The sequence below is a fragment of the Pongo abelii genome, chromosome 19, assembly GCF_028885655.2.
Source record: "Pongo abelii isolate AG06213 chromosome 19, NHGRI_mPonAbe1-v2.0_pri, whole genome shotgun sequence".
In the NCBI taxonomy this organism is placed as follows: domain Eukaryota; kingdom Metazoa; phylum Chordata; class Mammalia; order Primates; family Hominidae; genus Pongo; species Pongo abelii.
This window is the reverse complement of record NC_072004.2, coordinates 1,286,403-1,310,362: the sequence shown is the minus strand read 5'-3', so window position 1 is coordinate 1,310,362 and position 23,960 is coordinate 1,286,403. Positions and strand designations below refer to the sequence as shown.

General features: G+C 53.2%; 1 protein-coding gene across 3 annotated transcripts; it reads left to right on the top strand.

Annotated features, from left to right (window-relative positions):
• The first annotated feature begins 1,121 nt into the window (after positions 1-1,121).
• Positions 1,122-23,173, top strand: INPP5K (inositol polyphosphate-5-phosphatase K). Of its 3 annotated transcripts, XM_024234304.3 has the most exons (12): positions 1,122-1,575; positions 4,035-4,142; positions 4,453-4,561; positions 8,201-8,317; positions 8,648-8,823; positions 9,369-9,480; positions 10,517-10,626; positions 19,436-19,622; positions 20,945-21,082; positions 21,346-21,429; positions 21,584-21,688; positions 21,869-23,173. In XM_024234304.3, exons 1-12 carry the CDS (start codon positions 1,532-1,534, stop codon positions 21,923-21,925), a joined length of 1,347 nt encoding a protein of 448 aa, XP_024090072.1. In that variant the 5' UTR covers positions 1,122-1,531; the 3' UTR covers positions 21,926-23,173.
• The last annotated feature ends 787 nt before the right edge of the window (positions 23,174-23,960 follow it).

The following is a 23,960-nucleotide window of genomic DNA, read 5'->3' as shown; positions in this document are numbered from 1 at the left end:
CTTTCTGGAGTCCAGTTTGGTGATGTCCATTTTCCAACTGTATGTATCCTCAAACTTGCACTGATAACCCCCATTTTACCAGGGCAGGATTAGGAAGAGGTACAAAGATGTGTCTGAAAATTTTTGCACGTGGATTTTTGCATATAATAGTCCCTTGTCAGTTTACTTATGCAAACATTGCACATCTGAATTGTAATTTGGCCGTTTCCTACTGACAGGATTTCCTTTTGCTTTTGTCTGCCTCCTCTTCACATCTTCCTCTTTATCCACCCTACCAAACAAGCAAAACATTTATTTAAAGTAGTTTTAGGCTGGGCGCGGTGGCTCACACCTGTAATCGCAGCACTCTGGGAGGCCGAGGCGGGTGGATCACCTGAGGTCAGGAGTTCGAGACCAGCCTGACCAACATGGCGAAACCCTATGTCGGCTAATTTTTTTTTTTTTTTTTTTTTTTTTGGAGACAAAGTCTTGCTCTGTCGCGCAGGGTGGGGTGCAGTGGCGCAATCTCGGCTCATTGCTACCTCCACCTCCCGGGTTCAGGCGATTCTCCTGCCTCAGCTTCCCGAGTAGCTGGAATTAACAGGCGCGCGCCATCAACCCCAGCTAACTTTTGTATTTTTAGCAGAGACGGGGTTTCACCATGTTGGCCAGGCTGGTCTTGAACTCCTGACCTCAAGTGATTCGCCCGCCTCGGCCTCCCAAAGTGCTGGGATTACAGGCATTGAGCCACCGCGCCCCGGCCTACATTTCATTTATTGACGGCTGATTCTGTAGGAGTCCAGGAATCCCCAAACGTCCCATATGCAATAGGTAATCCAATCAGGTTGGAGCAGAAAGCCGCCTGAAAGTGGGAGTGCAGAACGGAGGCGCTCCAGCAGCGGCATAAGCGCCACGGGAATGGGGAGATTATCTGCAGCTGGGGGGCGGGGGAGACCGGATCCCAGGTAGGACAGTGGCTAGGCTGCGTGTCCCCACCCCCGACCCTCGTTTGACCCCTGGGTCTCTGGATGGCGGGGAGCCGGGGCGAAGACAGCACAAGGACGGGGCCCTCGGATCCCTCACGAGCGGGGCAGAGGCTGCCGCGGCGGCGAAGCGACAACTTCCGCCGGAAGACGGCCCCTGGCGCGGGGCACGCTGGGAGCTGCAGACGGCGGGCGCGGGCTGGGCTGGGCTGGGCTGGGTCTAGTGGCGGCCGTACACCTCGCGTCGTTTGGAGCAGTGTTGCGTCGTGCGCTGATGACAGGCCCGACACGCCCCTCTTACGTCCGCGAACCCGTCTTCGCTCAGCCTCTCGCAGCTTTGTGCTCGTGGGAGAGTCCCGCCTCCTTCTGCGAACCGCACCAGCCAGAGCCCGGGGTGCGCGGAGGGCGCGTCTCTGACGGAAGCCGGGGCGGACGGTCGGAGTCCGGAAGAAAAACAGTCCGCGACAGCGAGGCGCGTGAGACCGGCCGCCCGCAGGGCTGCTCTGGCCGGGACCCGCTGGCCGGGAGACACGAACCTGCCGGACCACCGCGCGGGGACGACGGCGGCCATGAGCTCGCGGAAGCTGAGCGGGCCGAAAGGCAGGAGGCTCAGGTGAGGGCGCCCTGGCGGCAGAGGCAGGCCTGCTCGGGGGGATCGGCGCCCCTTGGGCTGCGGGCTGGGGGTGGACGCAGACTGGGAGACAAGGCACCAGACTTCCACGACTGCCTTTGGTTCAGGGGCGCTCCCACCTTCCCCCACGCCTGTGTCAGGTGGGCTGTGTTGGGCCCGAGCCTCGTGCCCCCTCTAAGCCGAGGCCGCCAAGCTCGTTCCCACTGGGGCGCAAGCAGGCGTCCCGGTTGCTTTCTGGAGAGGACAGCCATGTGGGGTTGTTTGAGGTTAAAGACATAACGAGGCCGTCACCCTTCGGCTCTAGGTTAGAAATCTTTTTCCTACTTTTCATCAGCACATACATCAGGAGGTCTGCCTGATGCCATGGTGAACCCCGGGAATCCGAAATCAGATTGAGATAAGATCCTTTAGGGAAGTGACTTAGCCTGGTCTCTTGCCTGCTCTTTCACGGGGAACAACGCTAATCGCCCACTTAGTCTAAGTCACGATGCTTGGATTTGCTACTAATCGTCGGATTTGAGAGTGGGAACAAGAAATCCGGACTTTTGCTCTCCATCCTCTTAGAGTGAGTCTGGGAAAAGAAGTCTCTGAGTAAAAGGTCTTTGTTCCTTAAGCCTCTGTCGGACAGCAGGGGGAGATCGTAAATAAATGAAGCTCAAAATCTCAGGCCGAGTGCCTGGGAAGGTGGTTTCTGTATAGTGTTGTTTATGCTAACAGGGAGGGACAGGAAGTTGCTTTAAACTGGCCAAGAATTTCTTGAAGTGCTTTTGAGAACGTCGACCTCTAAGAACAGGGTCTGTTGGAGAGATGTTTTGGCATCATCTGCCCTTTTCTCCCATCCCCCTGTACTCTCTGCCATTCCAGATCTCCAGCTGCTGCAGGTACTCCTCATCGTGTGCCTAGGACTCATGCTAGGCTGTTCCTGGTCTCTGCAGGGTCTGCAGCTCCTGCCCGCTCTGTGCTCCGCACAGTCTGGGGCTTCTTGAAGAGCTGCTGTGACTGACTGTTCCACTAAAGACAACTGTAGGTCTCTCTTTCCTGAGCCTCTGACTGGATCCAGTGTCATTGAGGCCCCTGTTCTAGTTTTCTTGATTCCCTAAGACTTGTAAGCTGAGGTGGAAAATGTTATCCAACTGATGACTTTTCCCGAGAGAGTACTCTTTATTTTTCACAGAATACTGCGCAGACATAGAGCATAGACTCTTAAGAGAGTTGTCGAGAAACCTGTTACTTAAAAACTCCTTGGCCAGGCGCGGTGGCTCAGGCCTGTATTCCCAGCACTTTGGGAGGCTGAGGCGGGCGGATCACCTGAGATCAGTTCAGGACCAGCCTGGCCAACATGGTGAAACCCCGTCTCTACTAAAAATACAAAAATTAGCCAGATGTAGTGGCACACACCTGTAATCCCAGCTCCTTGGGAGGTTGAGGCAGGAGAACCGCTGGAACCTGGGAGGCGGAGGCTGCAGTGAGCCGAGATCATCCCACTCCACTCCAGCCTGGGCAACAGAGCCAGACTCTGTCTCAAAAAAAAAAAGGCTCGCTGAAGTGCTTGGCAAAATTGGTTTGCTCCAGGGATCTGCTAGGGAGGAGAGAGGAAGGGAATATGGTGGTGTTATCTCTTTTATTTTTTAAATTCCTCTGCCCTTGTAGTGCTGAGGCCTATCACACGGTGAAATCTGAACCCCTAGGATCTTCCTGGTGGGGAGAGAAGTAGGGATCGGAAGTTGCTGACTGAGCCATAGATGATCACAGAGGGGTGTGGGTGGCTGGAGGAGCTGATGGAATTAATACATTCCTGGCAGTTCAGCCCCCTAACCCTTCCCTAGCCTGGTCTGAAAGTCTTGGGTTCCCTTTGGCAACTCTGCTATATCAGCAGCACCAGTGCTGCCAGGTGTGAGTGGCTGTGAGCCTGCATGGAGGACCCAGTCCAGGGTGAGGATTTCTTGCTTCAGCAGAGAAAGGTGAGGACGGACAGCTGATGGTTCAGTATCCCCATTCCCTCCACCAGCACAGAAACCCACATTTCCCATCATGAGTGTGGCAGATTGTGGTGACATGAGCAGGCCTAGACCCCGTGCACTATCTTTTTTTTTTTCGTTTGAGACAGAGTCTCACTCTGTCGCCCAGGCTGGAGTGCAGTGGCACGATCTCGGCTCACTGCAACCTCCGCCTCGTGGCTTCAAGCAATTCTCCTGCCTCAGCCTCCAGAGTAGCTGAGATTACAGGCGCCTGCCACCATGCTGGGCTAATTTTTGTATTTTTAGTAGAGACGGGTTTCACCATGTTGGCCAGGCCTGTCTCGAACTCCTGACCTCAGGTGATCCGCCCACCTTGGCCGCCCAAAGTGCTGTGATGACAAGCGTGAGCCTCTGTGCCCGGCTGGCCCCGTGCACTATCTTATCCTCCTTCCTCCATGACGTCCCTCTGCATCCCTTCCACAGCATACATGTCGTGACTTGGAACGTGGCTTCGGCAGCGCCCCCTCTAGATCTCAGTGACCTGCTTCAGCTGAACAACCAGAACCTGAATCTTGACATATATGTCATTGGGTAGGTATCTGCAGGCTCCTTCGCCCATCCCTGACCAGTCCCAAGTTTCCCTGTGGGAACCACTGTGACCTGCCCTCCTGCCCTCTGGAGTCTGAAGGCTGGGAGCTTTCAGCCTGCTTCAGGGACAGCCCCATGTCTCTGGTCCTGGGTCAGCAACGGCAAAGGGGGCTGGAGATCAGCAGGCAGGGGAGGGAGACCTCATGGCCATCAGAACTCAGGGCTTGAAAGTCCGTGAAGAAGGTATTAAATATCTGTGGCAGGGGAAGTAGCCTGGAGGCCGGGGGCCAAGCCTCTGAGCTGGCATGGTCAGTTTGCAGGAATTGAACTCTGGGATCATAAGCCTCCTTTCCGATGCTGCCTTTAATGACTCGTGGAGCAGTTTCCTCATGGATGTGCTTTCCCCTCTGAGCTTCATCAAGGTAACTTGCCAGTTCATGGGCACTTGACAACTGTGTTTTCACATCTCCACTGACCCCTGCTTGTTTGGTCTGATGTGTTCCTCTTACTCCTACTCAGCCTTTCATGCTGTTTCCCATTTGTTTAAAGGGCTAAACCTCACTTCCACCTGTACCCCTGGGGCTCCTGCCTGCCTTCACCTTTCTGAGGGAGCTGGAGTCTCCAGGGGTTGGGTTAACACCTGGATATGTTTCAGCTTGGGAAGATTCTGAGGGGAGGTGCAGCAGGGCTTGTCAACACCTCAGTCCTGGCCCCTGCCCCAGCCACCAGTCTCTATTCAAATGCCCATCCTGAAGTCTCTGAGTGTAATCATACGGCTGTCATTTATCAAGTGCTTACTTGGTGTTAAACATCATAAGTAGCTCTTTATATTATATATGTTATTTTAAAATCTTAACAAGTCTGTTGAAATAGAGGTATTTTACAGAGAAAACCATGGCTCAGAAGTCACATGCACTATCTGGGATTTGGATCCAGATCTCTCAAACTTCATAACCCAAGTTCTTAACTACTAATACTTTATTGCTATGCTGGTGAACTCTAAGACTGACAGATCTTAGACATGGCTAGCCTGCTGTTGTCACAGGGTATCCTCAGGTCATACGGGATGTGCACTTCAGATTCTAGGGGTCCAGAGGTTGGGAGAGGGGAGTCAGGTGTGGGGAGTACTTTGGGTGGCCTTCTTAGTCTGAGAGACCAGTATACTCTGGGGTGTCTTTAGACAGTAGGAGCAGTCCACAGGAAGGCCCTGGGTTGCCAGATCTTCACCTTGGTTCTGCCCTGCACACCTGAGGGATGAAACACACTCCCATTCACAGCACCTGGTATACAGCTGCTTAGAAATACCAGAATTCCCTCTTTTTCCTTCCTGGATGACTCTTGTACTTCAGAATGGATTCTGTCAACCTAGTTTGCCTGGGGGTACTGAGGCAAGAGCTGTGTGTCCTTTGGAGGGGGAGCAGAATGGGGAGGAAAGAATCTAAGGTTTAGAACTCCTGCTGAGGATAGAAAACGCCAGCCCGAGTCCTTGGTTCCCTCCACATCAAACCCAGAGGCCTCCTTCTGTAGATAGGGAGCTAGATCCTTATAGAGGACAGAACCACTTCTCTCTCACCCGCCACTCCCTTCCCAAGACTGCAGACCTGCTTGCTTCTTGGCTGACTGGCAAAGGATTGGTAGGATGGAATTGAGCCAAGGAAATTAGCTCAGCTTGTGGCAGAGACACAGCCCTTTCTACCCATGTGGCCTACTGAGATTGGGAGGCCAGACTGAGGGCCTGGCACCCAAAATGAATGCCCTTCTTTCCCCAGCCAAGAATCAGGGTGGATGGGTGAGCTCCGTGCATTTGCCAGCTATAGACTGAGAAGGGCTGACCCCCTTCCACTGCTCCAGGGCCCCCAGCCACGTCCTGCTAGTCCTTTCTTCGCTCCTCCTACTTCATTTCCTCCAACTAGAACTTTCCCTAGAACTCTCCTGCTTTTCCCACAGCCCCACCCTTTCTCCCAGTCTAACTCTGTCCTGCCCCGACCCCACCCTCCCCGCCCCCACTTCCCTGCTGCTCCTTCACAAAGTGAGCCAGTGTCTTTGTGGTGGAACCCAGTGGCCTAAAGCTGCTTTGTGGGTGGGGATTAAGCCTGACATTTTTCCTGAGTCTTTATCAGTCCCCTTGCTTCAATCCTGACCCTGGGAGTCAGCCCCTCATGGTCCAGCCCGTCCTCCATCCCTGTTGTCACGTGTGCTTGGGTGTGGGAGAGAGAGAAGACTGGGGAGGAAGGTAGGCTTGAGGACACATCTGTAGCAACCTCTGGCCCACCTGAAGTTCTGATGCCTCTCTTGCCCAGTGCTGGGTTTGAGGTTCCCCCTGCTTTGACTCTGCTATGCTAGGGCTCGTGGCCTGCAGGATCAAGTTTCATAATTCCTGGAAGGCCCCAGTACGCGCTCCCCACCCGGGGATTTCCTCCTTGGCCTCCACACTTCGTTCTCCGGAAACAGCTCCTCGGGTGCTGGTGGTAGACAGCCTGAAGCTGAGAGGGAGAGCTACTGGCTGCGGCCCATTCCCACCCCGCCTTTTGCAGCTGCAGATAGTAGGGATCTTGGCAGTCCTAGCCCTTTGATGTTGTTTTACAATACAGGTAGCCCTACTGGTTCCTTAGCCTCCCTAAATCTTAGTCCCCCATCTACATAACAGGGACGGTGATTCCTTACAGGGTTGACAGGAGTAAATGAGAGAGGAGGCACTTGAGCAGATATTAGCTATTCTCCCCAGCCTGTGAGCATGTGTCCTTACCTGCTGGCATTCCATGGGTGTTGCCTTCATGGACACCCAGCTGCACGCTGTATATAGTCATGGGGTTTGGGGGGAACATTTTCTTATTTTTTTTTCACTGAGCTATAATGTACACAGAAAAGCATGCAGAAATTCAGTGTACACTTTGATGGATTTTTACATATACCCATGTTACCATCAGCCACATCTAAATAAAGAGCAGGCCGGATGCGGTGGCTCACGCCTGTAATCCCAGCACTTTGGGATTACAGAGGCAGGGAGATTGCTTGAACCCAGGGGTTCAAGACCACTCTGGGCAACATGGCAAGACCCTGTCTCTACAAAACAAACAAAAATAGCCAGGCATGTTGGTGCGCACCTGTGGTCCTAGCTACTCAGGAGGCTGAGGTGGGAGGATTGCCTGAGCCCAGGATGTCAAGGCTGCAGCGAGCCATGATTGCACCACTGCACTCCAGCCTGCTGGACAGAGCGAAATCCTGTCTCTAAGTAAAAAGGGAGGAATGGGGGCAGATGGTGGATAAAGAACATTTCCAAGGAGAGAGGGAGGAAGGGAAGGGGATAAAGAAGAGCATTTCCAGCATCTTGGAAACCTCTCATGTTCCTTCCTTTTAAGAATGCTTGGCCGGGTGCGGTGGCTCATGCCTATAATCCCAGCACTTTGAGAGGCCAAGGCAGGCAGATCACCTGAGGTCGAGAGTTCAAGACCAGCCTGGCCAACACGGTGAAACCCCATCTCTACTAAAAATACAAGGCCTGGTGGCAGGCACCTGTAATCCCAGCTACTTGGGAGGCTGAGACAGGAGAATCACCTGAACCCAGGAGGTGGAGGTTGCAGTAAGCCGAGACTGCGCCATCGCATTCCAGCCTGGGCAACAGAGCAAGACTCCGTCTCAAAAAAAAAAGAATGCTTAAACCAAAAAATAATAGCTTTCAGATAATCCCCACAGCATCTATGAGATGGATTCCTGCTTTATCAATGAGAAAATACACTGAGAAACTTCCTCAATGTCAAATACTAAGAATCAGAGCCAGGGTTCGAACCCAGATCTAACTTCAAAGCCAATATCCTTAGCCTTATCTTCTCTTCCCGCCACCCCCAGGCCTAGGAAATCTAAAACCTCAGCCCCCAGAATGTATCATTTGGCAGCTGAGGAGAAGAATGAAAAGGCTTGAAACTGAGATTCAAACTGGGATATCATAGACCCTGGAGCAGGACACTGCATGTAGCTCTCTAGAGTCCCTAGCATGGGGCTTGGAAGGGATGCACTTGGCCTGTGCGGTTTAATGAGCGACCTTTGCCCTCTCTCTCCTGCAGGTCTCCCATGTCCGTATGCAGGGGATCCTCTTACTGGTCTTTGCCAAGTATCAGCATTTGCCCTATATCCAGATTCTGTCTACTAAATCCACCCCCACTGGCCTGTTTGGGTACTGGGTAAGGACTGAGCTATTGTCTGAGTCGTGAGCTGGGAAGGGCTGGGAACTGTGGAGCTGGGCAAAAGAGAAAGGAAGTGAAAGGAATCTTGGTCCTCTGTCCAGCCCAATGCATGTTTGTTCTTTTGCCTCAGAGTGGGCTTGCTATCCCTGAGGCCAGGCGAGGCGAGCTGGGCTCTGTGCATGGAGAGATCACCCTGGGAAGCTTAGTTGCTGTCCCTAGGAGACCCTGCGGGAAGTGAGACTGTCTCCCCTCAGGTCTAGGATGTGGAAAGAGGGGTGTGTCCAACCCAGAGTAGCTTCCCACTCTTCTGTTGACCTGTTCTACCAGGGGAACAAAGGTGGAGTCAACATCTGCCTGAAGCTTTATGGCTACTATGTCAGCATCATCAACTGCCACCTGCCTCCCCACATTTCCAACAATTACCAGCGGCTGGAGCACTTTGACCGGATCCTGGAGATGCAGAATTGTGAGGGGCGAGACATCCCCAACATCCTGGACCACGAGTGAGCCTGGGTCTGCAGACCGTTCCCCGCCCTCTGCCCCACGCTAACCCAAGCCAGCGTCCTCTGCCCCGTCACGGATCCCCCAGTGTCGTCAGTGTTCTGGCTCCCACCCTCTCCCTGCCCCTTCCCTGGTGCCCATCTGCTGTCTCCCCTTGCTTTGCCTGCCTGGGGTCCCCTTCCTCCAGCCCATCTGTCCTGCCTAGAAACCCTGAACACTTGGGAACAGGTCAAGGACCTTGTGGCTCCTGAGGTCACCAGGAGGGCTTCTCAGCCTTTCCTCGTGACCAGTTGAGGAGAGGAAGGAAGGGCCACAGCCTGCTCTGTGTTTGCCAGAGCAGGCTCTTTGGTAGGTCTCTTCGGTTTGAATGGTGGTTTAGGATCCATGAGAACAGTTCCAGAGGACCCATGCGTGCTCTGGCGTTTCACCCGCCCCTCAGGCTTTCTGTGCCCCAGCAGCCTTTGGGTTGAGCAGGCTGAGCCACCTGGTGATCACCCTTCCCTGACTTCATCACAAATCCTCAGGCTGCCCTCCTCTTTTTCTGAAGCCTCATTATCTGGTTTGGAGACATGAACTTTCGGATCGAGGACTTTGGGTTGCACTTTGTTCGGGAATCCATTAAAAATCGGTGCTACAGTGGCCTGTGGGAGAAGGACCAGGTATCAAGGGAGGGGAGGGCCCCAGGGGGTGATCTGAGCCCACGGTGGGGGCCATGTAAGCTGTACAGAGTGTTGCTAGATGCCATCGCTGCTGTTTTCTTTTGCCCAGGTCTGGTGGGGGAAGCTGTCTAGCAGGGCTTCGCATCCAGGGGTGAGGCAGCCACGCCTGCCAGTGCCTGATCTTCACATGGAAAAGCCAGGGTAACAGCCCCTGGATGTGCTTTAGAATAGGGAGCCAGAAACAAAGCATGAAATGAATTATTTAAAAAAGAAGAATAGGGGCCGGGCATGGTGGCTCATGCCTGTAATCCCAGCACTTTGGGAGGCTGAGGTGGGTGGAGCACCTAAGGTCGGGAGTTTGAGACCAGCCTGACCAACATGGAGAAACCTCATCTCTACTAAAAATACAAAAAAAAATTCGCTAGGCGTGGTGGCGCGTGCCTGTAATCCCAGCTACTCAGGAGGCTGAGGTAGGGGAATCGCTTGAACCTGGCAGGCAGAGGTTGCAGTGAGCAGAGATGGCGTCATTGCACTCCAGCCTGGGCAACAAAAGCAAAACTCCATCTCAAAAAAAAAAAAAGAGAAGAAGAAGAATAGGGAACCAGAAGGGCTTTGCACCAGGCACCATCATGCATCAGCCCATGGTATCCCTGTCATCTTTCCCATCCCCAGCCTCGTTTCCCTCCTGGAGGGTGAGATGCCCTTTTGGAGGACCCTGGCTCCCCCAAGTTCCCCTCTGACACATGTCTGCTAGTGACCTCCTCTAGAGATGGAATTGCAAGTCGGGTCCCTGCAATCTAAGGACTGGGAAACAGCAGACAGCTGCCTCCCCTGGGCCTTGGTAATGTTTCTGAAAGGATTCACCTGCTTTCTGGTGGGAGTGGGCTGCTGAGTAGTCACTGGGGCAGTGAGGAAGTGGAGTGGCATTGCTTGACTCTTGCCCCATTTGTGACGGCATGTGCTGATCCCTTGAATGGAGTGTGGTGCTGGGTCACTGGGTCGAGACTACTATGAGACGGGGACTATGACTTTGCAGCTCAGCATTGCCAAGAAACATGACCCGCTGCTCCGGGAGTTCCAGGAGGGCCGCCTACTCTTCCCGCCCACCTACAAATTTGATAGGAACTCCAACGACTATGACACCAGGTGAGGAGGAAGTGGGGGGCCAGAAGGTCTAGGAAGTCAGGTTACACTGACCCTGCTGGCATGAGAGCTGTCTCAGAATAGAAGTGTTAGGGGGGCAGGAATTGGTCTAGTCATCCCCTCTCCAGAGTGGCACCTCCTGTCCACTTCATGAGGCGCTGACTGGGGGAGCCGTCCCAGACCTCAGAGAGAGTGGGAGGAAAGCCAGTGCTAACAAGGGCAGGAGAGGTGTGTCGGGGGTGGGGGTGTTACAGATAGAACCAGAGGAGAGGGTGGAGCAGCTGCCTCCTGACCTAGGAGGGACTGCACTTCAGCTTCTGGAAACCCCAGACCTTCTGGTCCCCAAATGGGGCAGAAAGCTTGGCCCAGCCAGTTACTGGTATTAAGGACGCCTGCCCCAGCCTATGAATGGGTCAGGTCCTGTGTGAGAAGGTGAAGTAGTGGGTAGAGAATTTCATCAGGATCAGTGCAGAGATCATGAGTCTGGTAGTTAGAAGCACGGCTCTGGCTTACTTTAGCCAAAGTGTTTAGGCCTTGATTTTGTCAGCTATAAGGTGTGGATGATAAGAGCACACACCTCATGGGGCTGAGGATTGAAGGAGGCCGGCACCCAGTAACCATGGGAGAGAACTGCTGTTGTGACTTTTCGATTCGTGCCGGCTGGGCGCGGTGGCTCACGCCTGTAATCCCAGCACTTTGGGAAGGCCGAGGCAGGTGGATCACTGAAGGTCAGGAGTTCGAGACCAGCCTGACCAACATGGTAAAACCCCATCTCTACTAAAAATTCAAAAATTAGCTGGGCGTGGTAGCACGCGCCTGTAGTCCCAGCTACTCGGGAGGCTGAGGCAGGAGAATCGCTTGAACCCAGGAGGCGGAGGTTGCAGTGAGCCGAGATCTCACCACTGCACTCCAGCCTGGGTGACAGAGCGAGACTCCGTCTCAAAAAAGTAATAATAAAATAAATAGATTCCTGTCTTCCCATCATAGATTTACTAAAAACCTTTCTAAGAAGCTGAGAAGGGGCCAAATAACCACCAAAACCTGAGAAAGAACCGCTGGCAACATGTCCCTGACTCATTTTGGGACAAGGCCCCTAATCTCTTTGAAGAAAAGAAGAGCCCCTTACATGTCATGAGGGTCTTTGTTCCAGCGGGAGCAGCTCATTCATTCCTCCTAGCCGGAGTGTCTCTGTGAGGGAGGCGGGAGGTACCAGCAGGGCAGCCCAGGGCTTTGGGATTTAGCCAGGGAAGAACTATCTCCACAGCCAGACCAGGACAAGAGGTAGAACTCAAGCTTGGTTCTGGAAGTGGTACAGCAAAGCCAAAATATCCTTGCCAAGGAAAGGGGGAAAGAGTGAGCCGATTCAGCAGTGTGGAGCAAGACAGGGTAGGGTTGTGAGCAGGGCCGTCCACAGAAGAGGAGGCAGTGGACGATGGGGAAGGGATCCGCCCTGGGCAACAGAGCAGGCAGGAAAGGAGGTAAGAGGCCAGGCTGCAGCAGGCTGGCCGGCCCAGATCCACAGCTGCAGGGAGACTGCCGGTCTCTCCACTGGAAACGAGAGTCCTGGTGGAAGCTGTAAGGACAGGGTAGAGCCTTGTGTGGGGAGGGGTTGCTTGAAGCCAGGAGTTCAAGACCTGCCTGGGCAACATAGTTAGACCCTGTCTCTACAAAAATTTAAAAATTAGCTGGGTGTAGTGGCATGTGCCTGTAGTCCCAGCTACTCAGGAAAGCTGAGGCAGGAGGATCACTTGAGCCCGGAAGTTAAAGGCTGCAGTGAGCTGAAATTGACCCACTGCACTCCAGCTGGGCAACCCTGTCTCCAAAAAAAAAATCCTCTTTAAAAACTTAACAACAGGAAGAGAGCTGCTGGCAGGCCCTACAGCCAGGCGTCCCCTTCTCCCAGCCCTGTGGCAGAGAGACCTCCAGGAGACTGAAGTTTGTTGCAAAAGCTGGATCTGGGCTGGAGTTGGCAGGGTCTGAAAGGGTAGAGAGCTTTGCAGAAGTTCAAGGGCTTCCCCAGGTAGCTCAGCCAGTGAGTGGCAGAGCTGGGGCTGAGACTGATCTCTGAGTCTGTAGCCCACAGTGCTTTCCTCAAGCCCATCGTACCTCAGGATTCACGGTCATCCTTGCCAGCAACAGCAAAAAGGATGGCACAGTGAGGACGGCAGACTCCCGCTAAGGAGGAGGCATGCACCTATTTCCAAATAACAGCTCATCGTGATTGGCGTGCAGGTGTGCGCTGAAGCTTCGCCTGTATCAGTTCCTACTACGTCCTCATTAGGTAGACAGTGTTATTATTGATTGTTTACAAGGAAAGCAACTGAGTCTCAAAGAATATATAAGTAACGAGTAACAGACTTTGTCATCGCACGAGGATTGGAATCTGTATCTGTAGACTCGTATCTGTGTCTGTAGACTCATGAGCCTTTGGTACTGCTTCCCTTTGGCTGGAGCCCAGGAAATGCAAGAATGTCTGGGCGGGAACAGGGGACATGGTAACTGAAATATTCCTGGCTGGGGCCAGGGTCCAGGGGCAGCTGGGAGTTCTGCAGTGAGCAGGGCCTGAGCCCACCTGGGGAACAGACATTCCTATCTAATGACACTGTTATTTTATCCTTGGAAACCCAGTTGAGACATCACTTCTCCTAGGACGCCTTCCTGGCCCCTCCCCATCTCACTGAGAGTTCCTCTCCTGCCCTGTGCCACCCCCAGCCTTGCGCATGCCATGCTTTCAGTGTTGCTTTTAAGACACAGCGTACCTTTCTTACTGTACTGTGATTGCCCAGAGAGCAGAGACGATCTGATTTAGGACCATCCCTGGGAGTAGCACAGTGCCTGGCATATGTTACCAAGCCTGGGAGTTAGTCAATAGAAGGTTTCCAGAACTCCGTGCAGAAGGTTGGAACAAGTGTTAAGGAGGTGGACAGCTAAAGCTAAGAGAGGCCTATCAGACTTCCTGTCAAGGAGAGTATCTTGAAGGAGGCACAGAGTTTGGCAGAAAGCAGAAGGGTGGGCTTTCCAGTCAGCACACTGATGAGAGGCACCTGGAGGGGGCCAGTTTGATGAAGTGACTGTGAACGTTAGTGTGCTCGGCCAGCCACTACAGTGTCCCTGAGCCAAGATGTAATGAGAAACGAGGCCAGCTCCCTTATAGGGGAGGGTGAAAGGGCTGAGGGCAGGGCGGGAATCCTGCTAAAGTCCGCGGTTACACTGGAGTTTTGTTACAGTTGTCACTGTGAGCCCAGACAAAGTGTTTTATTTTTTTCGAGACAGAGTTTCCCTCTTGTCACCCAGGCTGGAGTGCAATGGCATGATCTTGACTCACTGCAACCTCCGCCTTCTGAGCTCAAGTGATTCTCGCCTGCCTCAGCCTCCTGAATAGCTGGGATTACAGGCACCCACCACCATGCCTGGCTAATTTTTTGTGTTTTTAGTAGAGATGGGGTTTCACCATCATAGTGAGAACTCTCCCCCTACAAAATTTTTTTAAAAGGCCAGGTGTGGCCGGGTGCAGTGGCTCACGCCTGAAATCCCAGCACTTGAGGAGGTCGAGGCAGGCGGATCATGAGGTGAAGAGATTGAGACCATCCTGGCTAACATGGTGAAACCCTGTCTCTACTGAAAATACAATTAGCCGGGTGTGCTGGCATGCACCTGTAGTCCCAGCTACTCGGGAGGCTGAGGCAGGAGAATGGCGTGAACCCGGGAGGTGGAGCTTGCAGTGAGCCGAGATCACGCCACTGCACTCCAGCCTGGGCGACAGAGAGAGACTCTGTCTCAAAAAAAAAAAAAAAAAAAAAAAGCCAGGCGTGATGGGTCACACCTCTAAACCCAGCAATTTGGGAGGCAGAGACAGGATGATCACTTGAGCCCAGGAGTTCAGGTTCAGCCTGGGCAACATGGCGAAACCCCATCTGTACAAGAAAATACAAAAGTTAGCTGGGCATGGTGGCACATACCGGTAGTCCCAGCTACTCGGGAGACTGGGGTGGGAGCCTTGCTTGAGTCCAGGAGGTTGAGGCTGTAGTGGGCTGTGATCACACCACTGCACTCCAGCCTGGGCAACAGTGAGACCATGGCTTAAAAAGAAAAAAAAAATAGCTGGGCATGGTGTGTACCCCTGAAGTCCCAGCTCCTCAGGAGGCTGAGGCAGGAGGATCATTTGAGCTTCGGAGTTCAAGGAGGCTGCAGTGAGCTAGGAGGACACCACTGCACTCCAGCCTGCATGACAGCAAGACCCTGTCTCTAAAGAAAAACAAGGTGGGGTGGAGAGAACTTGGTTAATTTGTACACGCTCACTTTGCTTATTTCTTGGATTTTGCTAAACAGGCTCCTCAAGAACTTTGTCCATCCTACTTCTCATATCCCCAGTTGCGGGGTACATAAGAAGGGCTAAGTAAATCTTGGTATGCCCAGTGATCAGCCTGGCCATAGCAAGGAAAAGGAAAAAAGGGGGGTGGGGGTGGGCTGAGAGTCCTGAGGAAGGAGAGACAGGCTGTGGTCAGAGCTTGGGGAAGACCCTTACATGACAGCAAATACGGGCTCCAAACCATCACAGGGAACTTAGGGAGGGAGAATGCTTTGAAAGAGAGAGGACGTGCATTTGTGTGTTCATTACCAAGTTTGTTTGTTTGTTTGTTAGAGATGGAGTCTTGCTCTGTCGCCCAGGCTGGAGTGCAGCGGCGCGATCTCCACTCACCGCAAGCTCCGCCTCCCGGGTTCACCCCATTCTCCTGCCTCAGCCTCCTGAGTAGCTGGGACTACAGGCACCCGTCACCACACCCGGCTAATTTTTTTGTATTTTTAGTAGAGATGGGGTTTCACCGTGTTAGCCAGGATGGTCTCCATCTCCTGACCTCGTGATCCACCCGCCTCGGCCTCCTAAAGTGCTGGGATTACAGGCATGAGTCACCGTGCCTGGCCCTATATTTGTTTTTTGTTTTTTGTTTTTTTTTTTTGAGATGGAGTCTTGCTCTGTTGCCCAGGCTGGAATGCAACAGTGCGATCTCGGCTCACTGAAACCTCTGCTTCCCAGGTTCAAGCGATTCTCCTACCTCAGCCTCCTGAGTAGCTGGGGTTACAGGCACATGCCACCACGCCCGGCTAATTTTTTTTTTTTTTTGTATTTTTAGTAGAGACAGGGTTTCACCATGTTGGCCGAACTCCTGACCTTGTGATCCGCCCGGCCCCATTACCAAGTTGTAAGCATTGCTAGGCACCTGCTGTCCAAGGCAGATTCAGGGACGCAGTGTCTGTAGTCTCCGGGATGGGAATACCACATTCCAATGCCCTCTGAACACTCCTTAGAGGAGTGAAAGATTGGAAACGACCCAAGGAGCCAACAGGCAGACCAGGGTTAGTCAAAGTTACCGCTTCTTGACCACTCCCTTGACGCCCTTTAATTTCGTTACTGCTCTTTGAAGTAAGTACTGTTATCACCCCATCTTAACAGTTGAAGAAACTGAGGCTTAGAGAAATGAAGTCACTTGCCCAGGGGCATACAGCTTTCAATTAACAGGACGGAACCTTCCTCCAACTGGTCTCTGATTCTAAAGTCTGAGCTCACCACCGTGACGCCATTCTCCTCAGTTGCTAGAATACTTACTCTTTTACTGTTGAAGGGACACCAGTACATTGGGAACATTTATTTAAAATAGCAGTTGAATAGGCCAGGCACGGTGGCTCACGCCTATAATCTCAGCACTTTGGGAGGCCAAGGTGGGCGGATCACGAGGTCAGGAGTTCAAGACCAGCCTGGCCAGCATGGTGAAACCCTGTCTCTACTAAAAATACAAAAATTAGCTGGGCATGGTGGTACATGCCTGTAATCCCAGCTACTTGGGAGGCTGAGGCAGGAGAATCGCTTGAACCGGAGGCAGAGGTTGCAGTGAGCCGAGATTGCGCCACTGCACTCCAGCCTGGGTGATAGTGAGACTCCATCTTAAAAAAAAAAAAATAGCAGTTGAATAAAGAAGGAGACAAAAATAGTGTTTCCAACTGATTGCGAGTATATGGAAGCTGTAAACATTAAGATTAGATGCGCATTTTTGAGGGATGAGCTTCAGCTTGGGTTTTTAGCAAGTGTACCTGGTTATTGAGTACCTGTGTGCCAGGATCTGTGCTAATGCTGAGGATACACAGGACACTCCAACAGCTAAGTCCTTGCCTTCAGGTCTTACACACTAAGTGACGTGCTGAGTGCGAAACAGAAAATTGCAATGTTGCGTAATCGTATAATACTGGTATAAAATGCTTCAGTGGCCGGGTGCAGTGGCTCACGCCTATAATCCGGCACTTTGGGGGGCCAAGGTGGGCAGATAACGAGGTCAGGAGATCAAGACTATCCTGGCTAACATGGTGAAACCCATCTCTACTAAAAATACAAAAAAATTAGCCAGGCGTGGTGGCGGGTGCCTGTAATTCCAGCTATTCTGAAGGCTGAGGCAGGAGAATTGCATGAACGCAGGAGGTGGAGCTTGCAGTGAGCCGAGATTGCACCAGTGCACTCCAGCCTGGGCAACAGAGCGAGACTCTGTCTCAAAAAAAAAAAAAAAAAGCTTCAGAAGCAAAAAGCTGATGTCTGGGATGGTTTCGGCAAAGGCCTCTCCCTGGTGAAGAAAGGTGTTCCAGGCAGCAAATACTGCAAAAGCAAAGGTCCAGAGGCTTGAGAGAGTCACCAAGCTGGAGTGCGTCTGGGGAAGTGGTGTGAGATGAAGGACAGGGGTGGTCAGACTTCTGAGCCCCTTGAAAGCCCTACTTGGGGACTTTAACTTTATTCTGGAGGCAGTGAAGACGCCTTAAAGGTTCTAAAATAGCCAGGTGCCCTAGCACATGCCTGTGGTCCCAGCTGGTCAGGAGGCGGAGGTGGGGGGTTGCTTGAAACCCAGGCATTTGAAGCTGCAATGAGTTAGGGTTGTGCCACCGCACTCAGCCTGGGCAACACAGCGAGACCCTGTCGATGTATTGATCAATCAATAGGTAGATAGATAGGATTCAACACAGTGAGACCCTGTCGATCGATCAATAGATAAGATAGAGTGTGTGAGACCCTGTCTATAGATTGATTGATTGATTGATCCAATCAGGCTTTATTACTCTGGGTTGATTCAAGAAAGGAGATTGTCCACGAAGGGGGTGGAACCCAGAAACAGCAGCTGTCCTGCTCCCCCACCACACACGTACCCCACCTCCAGGACTCAGAGCTGCTGGTCTCCAGGAGGGCAGGGACTCAAGGCCAAGCTGGCCTTAGAAACTGCCCCAGTAGTTGCTTCGGAAGGCTGGGTTATGGGTCAGAGACTTGTCTTTGGTCAACTTCAGTTACCTAGAGGAGGAATGCATTTTGTCTCCGGGGCGTATGACCTTTTCCAAACCCCTCAGGGAAGCTGGCAAGTGAAGAACAGGTGGGAGGTCTCTCTGTCGACTCTTCTTTTTTTTTTTGGAGATAGAGTCTTGCTCTGTCACCCAGGCTAGAGTACAGTGGTATGATCTCAGCTCACTGCAGCCTCCACCTGCCAGGTTCAAGCAATTATCTTGCCTCAGCCTCCCGTGTAGCTGGGACTACAGGCACCCGCCACTATGCCTGGCTAATGTTTGTACTTTTAGTAGAGACGGGGTTTCATCATGTTGGCCAGGATGGTCTTGATCTCCTGACCTCATGATCCACCCACCTTGGCCTCTCTAAGTGCTGGGATTCCAGGTGTGAGCCACCGCGCCCCGCCTCTCAGTGGACTCTTGAGAGGAAATCATAAAGGCCAGTGTGCATGGCGCGCTCGTTTTGCACCAAGCACTGTGCTAAACATTTTATGTACTTTATCTCATGTACTCATCTCAGCAACCCTACATGGTAACTACTGTTATTCCCTCCACTGGCAGGTGAGGAAGTTGAAGCCTGAGAGAGGTTAGTTTGGTGGTTAAGAGCATGTGCTCTGTGGTCATGCTGGCTGGCCCTGAATCCTGGCTCCACCACTTAGTAGCTTGTGACTTTGGGAAAGGTGCTTCCCCTCTAAGCTAAGTCTCAGTTTCTCCACCTGTAAAGAGAGCATGATACACCTAGGCACAGTGGCCCGTGCCTTCTAATCCCAACACTTTGGGAGGCTGAGATGGGAAGATCCTTTGAGGCCAGCAGTTCAAAACTAGCCTGGGAAACATACTGTCTTTACAAAAAAATGTTTAAAAATTAGCCAGGCATAGTGCCACGCACTTATCGTCCCAGCCACTCAGGAGGCTGAGGTGGGATTGCTTGAGCCAAGTAGTTTGAGGCTACAGTAAGCTGTGATGTAACCACTGCACTCCAGCCTGCATGACAGAGCAAGACCCTGTCTCTTTAAAAAAAAAAAAAAAAAGGTATGGTAACAGTACTGATCACAGGCATCGTCTGGTAAGCATTTCCTAAATGCTTCCCTTCCCTTTCCTGAGGCATACTTCTAGTATGCAGGGCAGCCATATTCAAGCTCAGGTGTGTCCAGCCTCAGAATCTCAAACCTCAGCTACTTTGATCCACTGCTGCTTTTGCTCAAGAAAGAAGCAAAGCTTTGAAATGGAATGTTTCTGAGTCACAATTTGATCCATAAAAACATGAGCTAGACATATAGAGGGTCCTGGGTAAGTCTGACAAGGGCTGGCGTACTTTGGATTCTGTTGGGCACCTTCCTGCCTGCCGCCTTGCTCCCTCCGGCTCTGGCCCTGGGGGTCTGTGGCTGCCAGTAGATGCTGGAGTTAGGGGCTCCAGCAGCTCATGTGGGCTCATTTCTGCTCTTATGCCAACCCTTTCTTCTCTCCCCATTCTTCCTCTTTATGCCCCCTGCCCCTACAGTGAGAAAAAACGCAAGCCTGCATGGACCGATCGCATCCTGTGGAGGCTGAAGCGGCAGCCCTGTGCTGGCCCCGACACTCCCGGACTGCCGGCCCCAGACTTCTCCCTGTCTCTGAGGAGCTACGGCAGCCACATGATGTACGGCATCAGCGACCATAAGCCTGTCTCCGGCACGTTCGACTTGGAGGTGAACTTCCGGGCTGCCTGATACTTGCCAGAGGAATAGCTATGCTGGCCACATCCCCAAGCCCTCCATCCCTGGATTCGAATGTCAGCCAGTCCCCCAGGGGAGACCGGTGGAGGCCATGATTGCCTTTCCTGCCAGGTCGGATATCCCAGCTCCTCTTAGGAGCCGTTGATGGCTCTGTCTGTCAAAACCGTGTTCAAACCCTTTGTGAAAAGGTTTCCATTTCCTTTGGGTATTCTCCCTTGGGGCTAATGAGTTCCATTAGGCTTATTACCCAATGTGAGAAGTAGGACTTCTTTTATTTGTCCTAAATCTATCTGGATCAAGTTGCAATGGGAGCTCCCTCCATCCCTGCGTCCTTGTATCTTGCTATCTAAACGACCAAGGCGGTGTTGGCCTCCTTCAGGCTGCTGCCCCTCAGCCTTCACATTTTCATACGGGTTTACTGGCGTGCGTGTGTGTGTGTGTGTGTGTGTGTGTGTGTGTGTTACTGGTGTGTGTGTGTGTGTTACTGGTGTGTGTGTGTGTGTGTTACTGGTGTGTGTGTGTGTGTGTGTGTGTGTGTGTGTGTCGGTCTCGTGTGTGTGTGTGTGTGTGTCAGGGTCTCCTTCTGCCGCCCAGGCTGGAGTGCAGTGGCGGTATCATAGCTCACTGAAGCCTCCACCTCCTGGTCTCAAGTGATTGATCCTTCTACCTCAGCCTCCCTAGTAGCGGGACTATAGGTGCACGCCGCCACGCCTGGCTGTTACGTATTTTTTGTAGACACAGGGTTTCACTATGTTGCCCAGGCTAGTCTCGAACTCCTGGGCTCAAGTGATCCTCCCAAACTGTTGGGATTATGGGTGTGAGCCACCGTGCCCAGCACCCCCTGGTGTCTGCGTTCTGTTCTTGGATTATGGGTGTGAGTCACCGTGCCCGGCCCCCGCTGGTGTCTGCGCTGTGTTCTTGCACATCCACAGCTGTTCTCACCAGAGCATCCCCCCATGTGGGGCTTTGGGTCAGATAAGGCGGGAGGCCTGAGAGCAGCTGCCTAGCCGCCTCCTTAAGCCTCTCAGCCGTGCCTCTGCTCTCCACCCTTCCTACCCCCCAGCGCTGGGCCCCATGGGATTCCCTGACAGGGCCAGCCACCCCCCTGACTGGTGTTTGGCCCTCTTTCCTGCTGGCTAGCCAAGGTCTGTTGGAGCAGCCCAGTGGAGTTCCATACCCACCCCTCTGGGTGCCCCACCTCCCCTCTATGTTGGAAGGGCACAGTGAGGAACACTTGGCCTCAGAGGAGGGAATGATGCTGCGGGATTCAGCCCCGTTCCCATCCCCGTGTCTAGCTGAAGCCATTGGTGTCTGCTCCGCTGATCGTCCTGATGCCCGAGGACCCGTGGACCGTGGAAAATGACATGATGGTCAGCTACTCTTCAACCTCGGACTTCCCCAGCAGCCCGTGGGACTGGATTGGACTGTACAAGGTGATGTGGCGGCAAGGCAGGAAGTCCATCAGCAACAGCCCCTGGTTCATCCTTCCCAAGGGCTCCTGGGAGCTGGGCAGATGCTGACGAACTCACACTCATCTACCCCAGTGGGTCTTCTGTAGCTAAGGGCTGGCAGTGAAGGGCGGCAGGGAGGCGTACAGTGCGGTAGCCAGGCCCAGCAGTGAGACCATCTTCTCCTTAGGACTTGCCTTGGGTCCCATGTCCTCCCTGACCACTGATGGCCTGACTCCCCCTCACAGGTGGGGCTGCGGGACATTAATGACTATGTGTCCTACGCCTGGGTCGGGGACAGCAAGGTCTCCTGCAGCGACAACCTGAACCAGGTACGTCACCAGCACCAGGTACATCACCAGCAGGCAGGCCTGCCTCAGCACTCCTGTCTTGTGGAAGGAACAGAGTGCTGAATAACTTGTCACTCAGAGGTGGGTGGAGCCCAGAGCCCTGGAGCTGACCCCAGTCCTGTCCATCCCCCTCCAGGTTTACATTGACATCAGCAATATCCCTACAACTGAAGATGAGTTTCTCCTCTGTTACTACAGCAACAGTCTGGGTTCTGTGGTGGGGATGAGCAGACCCTTCCAGGTAAGCGATGTTGGTGAGGGAAGGGGAAGAGTGAGGGCTTGAGCTCATCACTGGTTCCCTGAGGCCCAGGCCTGGGAGCCAGCCTGTACATGAGGAGCCGCTGCAGTGCAGGAATGGGGGGGATGGAAAGCACGGAGGAAGACCTGCTCTCCGTTTCCACCACCTGCTTTATCCCTGCAGATCCCACCTGGCTCCTTGAGGGAGGACCCACTGGGTGAAGCACAGCCACAGATCTGAGCCAGGATGGGACTGAATCCCAGGCGGAGGCCAGAGCTGGCAGCCAGCTCTGCCTTTCCACTGCCAGGAGTGCTGGGGGCCCAGCCTGGCCCCCTGAAGAGACAGCCAAGTGTCCTCCACATACTCCTCCCAGAGTGAGCTCTAACCAGGCTCCTTTGCTCTCTCCACTACTCATCTCTGGAATTAGCCACTTAAATACAGGTTTTTGTTGCTGAGATGTGAGTGAAACCAGCTAGTGTGTCAACAGTGAAGACCTGGGGACAGTTCTGCGTCTCATTTCTGGATTCCTACCCCCTCTTCTAGTCTTGCCCAAGTAGTCCTGCCAGGCACATGCCCCATTTGGCACAGGCCTGCATTCTTGTCGTGCCGTCCTGGGCCTCAGGCTGTCTGGGAGGGGAGATGCTCACATTTGTACAGGCTACATAGACTGGTGCAAGCAGTGCTGGATTCCAGGAGTCTTGGCATCTCATAGCTTGTCCCCGTGAGGAGTGAGCAGAGGGTCTTGGATTCCTGCTTTCAGCAAAAGCAGTCTGACTCAGTGGGCAGAATGGAGGGGCCCCTCTAGCCAGGCTCTTACGCCATGGTTGTGAGCAGGTTGATGAGGGTCCTTCGGCCAGCACAACCTTTCTCCCTACCCATGGCATGGAGTCTGACTTCGTGGAAGTTCCATATCCTGAACAGAGAGAACTGGGAAGGATCCAGGTTCGCTTCTGTTGGTAGCTTGAGTCCCATGCCTCCACCCCGCCATCTGAGGAAGGGGTGACAAGTGGTCAAGGAGCTGTGGCCACAGACTTTTCCAGGGTGGTCCTTGTCAGGTTAGGTGCATCTGCGCCACCCTTGTCAAGAGTCATTGACGACGGGCCCCCCTCTGGATCCCCCGGGACCTCAGAGTTGGGGCAGGCAGAAGGGAGAACCAGCTCAAGACATTTTGGAGGATCTGGCCCTGGGGGTCTTCAGAGAACACACTCTAGGGGCTTTGTGGACATGGCCTGTCCCCACATCCAGCACTTGCCTGCTGCCATGGTCACTCAGCAGCCCTTTTCCCAGGAGAAGACACCTCTGGGAGCCTGCTCAGTGCTTGTCCTGCCATCCTGTGTCCTGGGACTGAGGGTTACTCCAGTTGCTCTGTGTTGCATATTCTCCCCCACAAGCCTGTGTATGAAGAACTGTCCCCTGGCTTCCAGCAGGCCATGGCTGGCTGTTTCGTGACTGTTACATTGTGCGGGATAATTAGAAGCATGGCTTTTACACTTGTGTGTGACTGATGATTGGGGGGTGGGGGGTACGGTGATGTGCCTGGGACTAGCTGTAGATTCCAGGAACAGGGGCCCTGTAGATCCCAACTAGACTTCTGTGTCTGAGATTTGCAGAAGTGGCCAGGATTGGGGCTAGGATGAGGTTCTAGAATAGTGAGCCTCTGGGGCCCTAACCAGGTGGAGCATACCATCTATGCCGGTGGCCGCTTAATGTACTCTGTTAAGTCAAATGAGCTCTCGTTCATCCCTCCTGACCTGCTGCTCTGCATACCCTGGTGTTGAGCCTTCTGCCTGCGTTAACCAGTCCAGAATGCCACCATCTTCTCTTTCTGCCCCACTTCTCCTCAGCCCCTTCTTGCTGAGTTTTCCCCCATGGTAACCTATCCCTGCCCCCAACACATATACCTAGGGACCTCCAAAGCCCTCACTCCCCCACCTGTTCCTTCTCACATACACAGCCATCGCGAGGGTTACTGCATGGCACCCTTCATTGGGCAGACGGGAAAGCCAAGGCTCAGAGAAGTGGTGCAGTCTCTTCAAAGTTCCAGGCGCCTGTGGTTTCCCACAGGACCAGAAACAGGATGGGGTCTGAACCCACCCGCAGAGCGGTCTCAGTAGTCTGTAAAATACAGATGATGTCCCTATTCTCAAGATTATTGTGGGAGAACAATTGCAGAAAGTGTATCACACTAGACCCACCTCCCCGTTCTGATTAATGCAGCCCCGGGGCTTGACCCCAGGGGTCCCCCCACATGCTGGGGGTGTGAACTGAGGTCCCC

Excerpts from the sequence above, each read along its gene's own strand:
- INPP5K (XM_024234304.3), top strand. The coding sequence starts at position 1,532 with ATGAGCTCGCGGAAGCTGAGCGGGCCGAAAGGCAGGAGGCTCAG. Across the intron at positions 9,481-10,516 it reads GCCTGTGGGAGAAGGACCAG|CTCAGCATTGCCAAGAAACA; the intron begins GTATCAAGGGAG and ends ATGACTTTGCAG. Across the intron at positions 10,627-19,435 it reads TCCAACGACTATGACACCAG|TGAGAAAAAACGCAAGCCTG; the intron begins GTGAGGAGGAAG and ends CTGCCCCTACAG.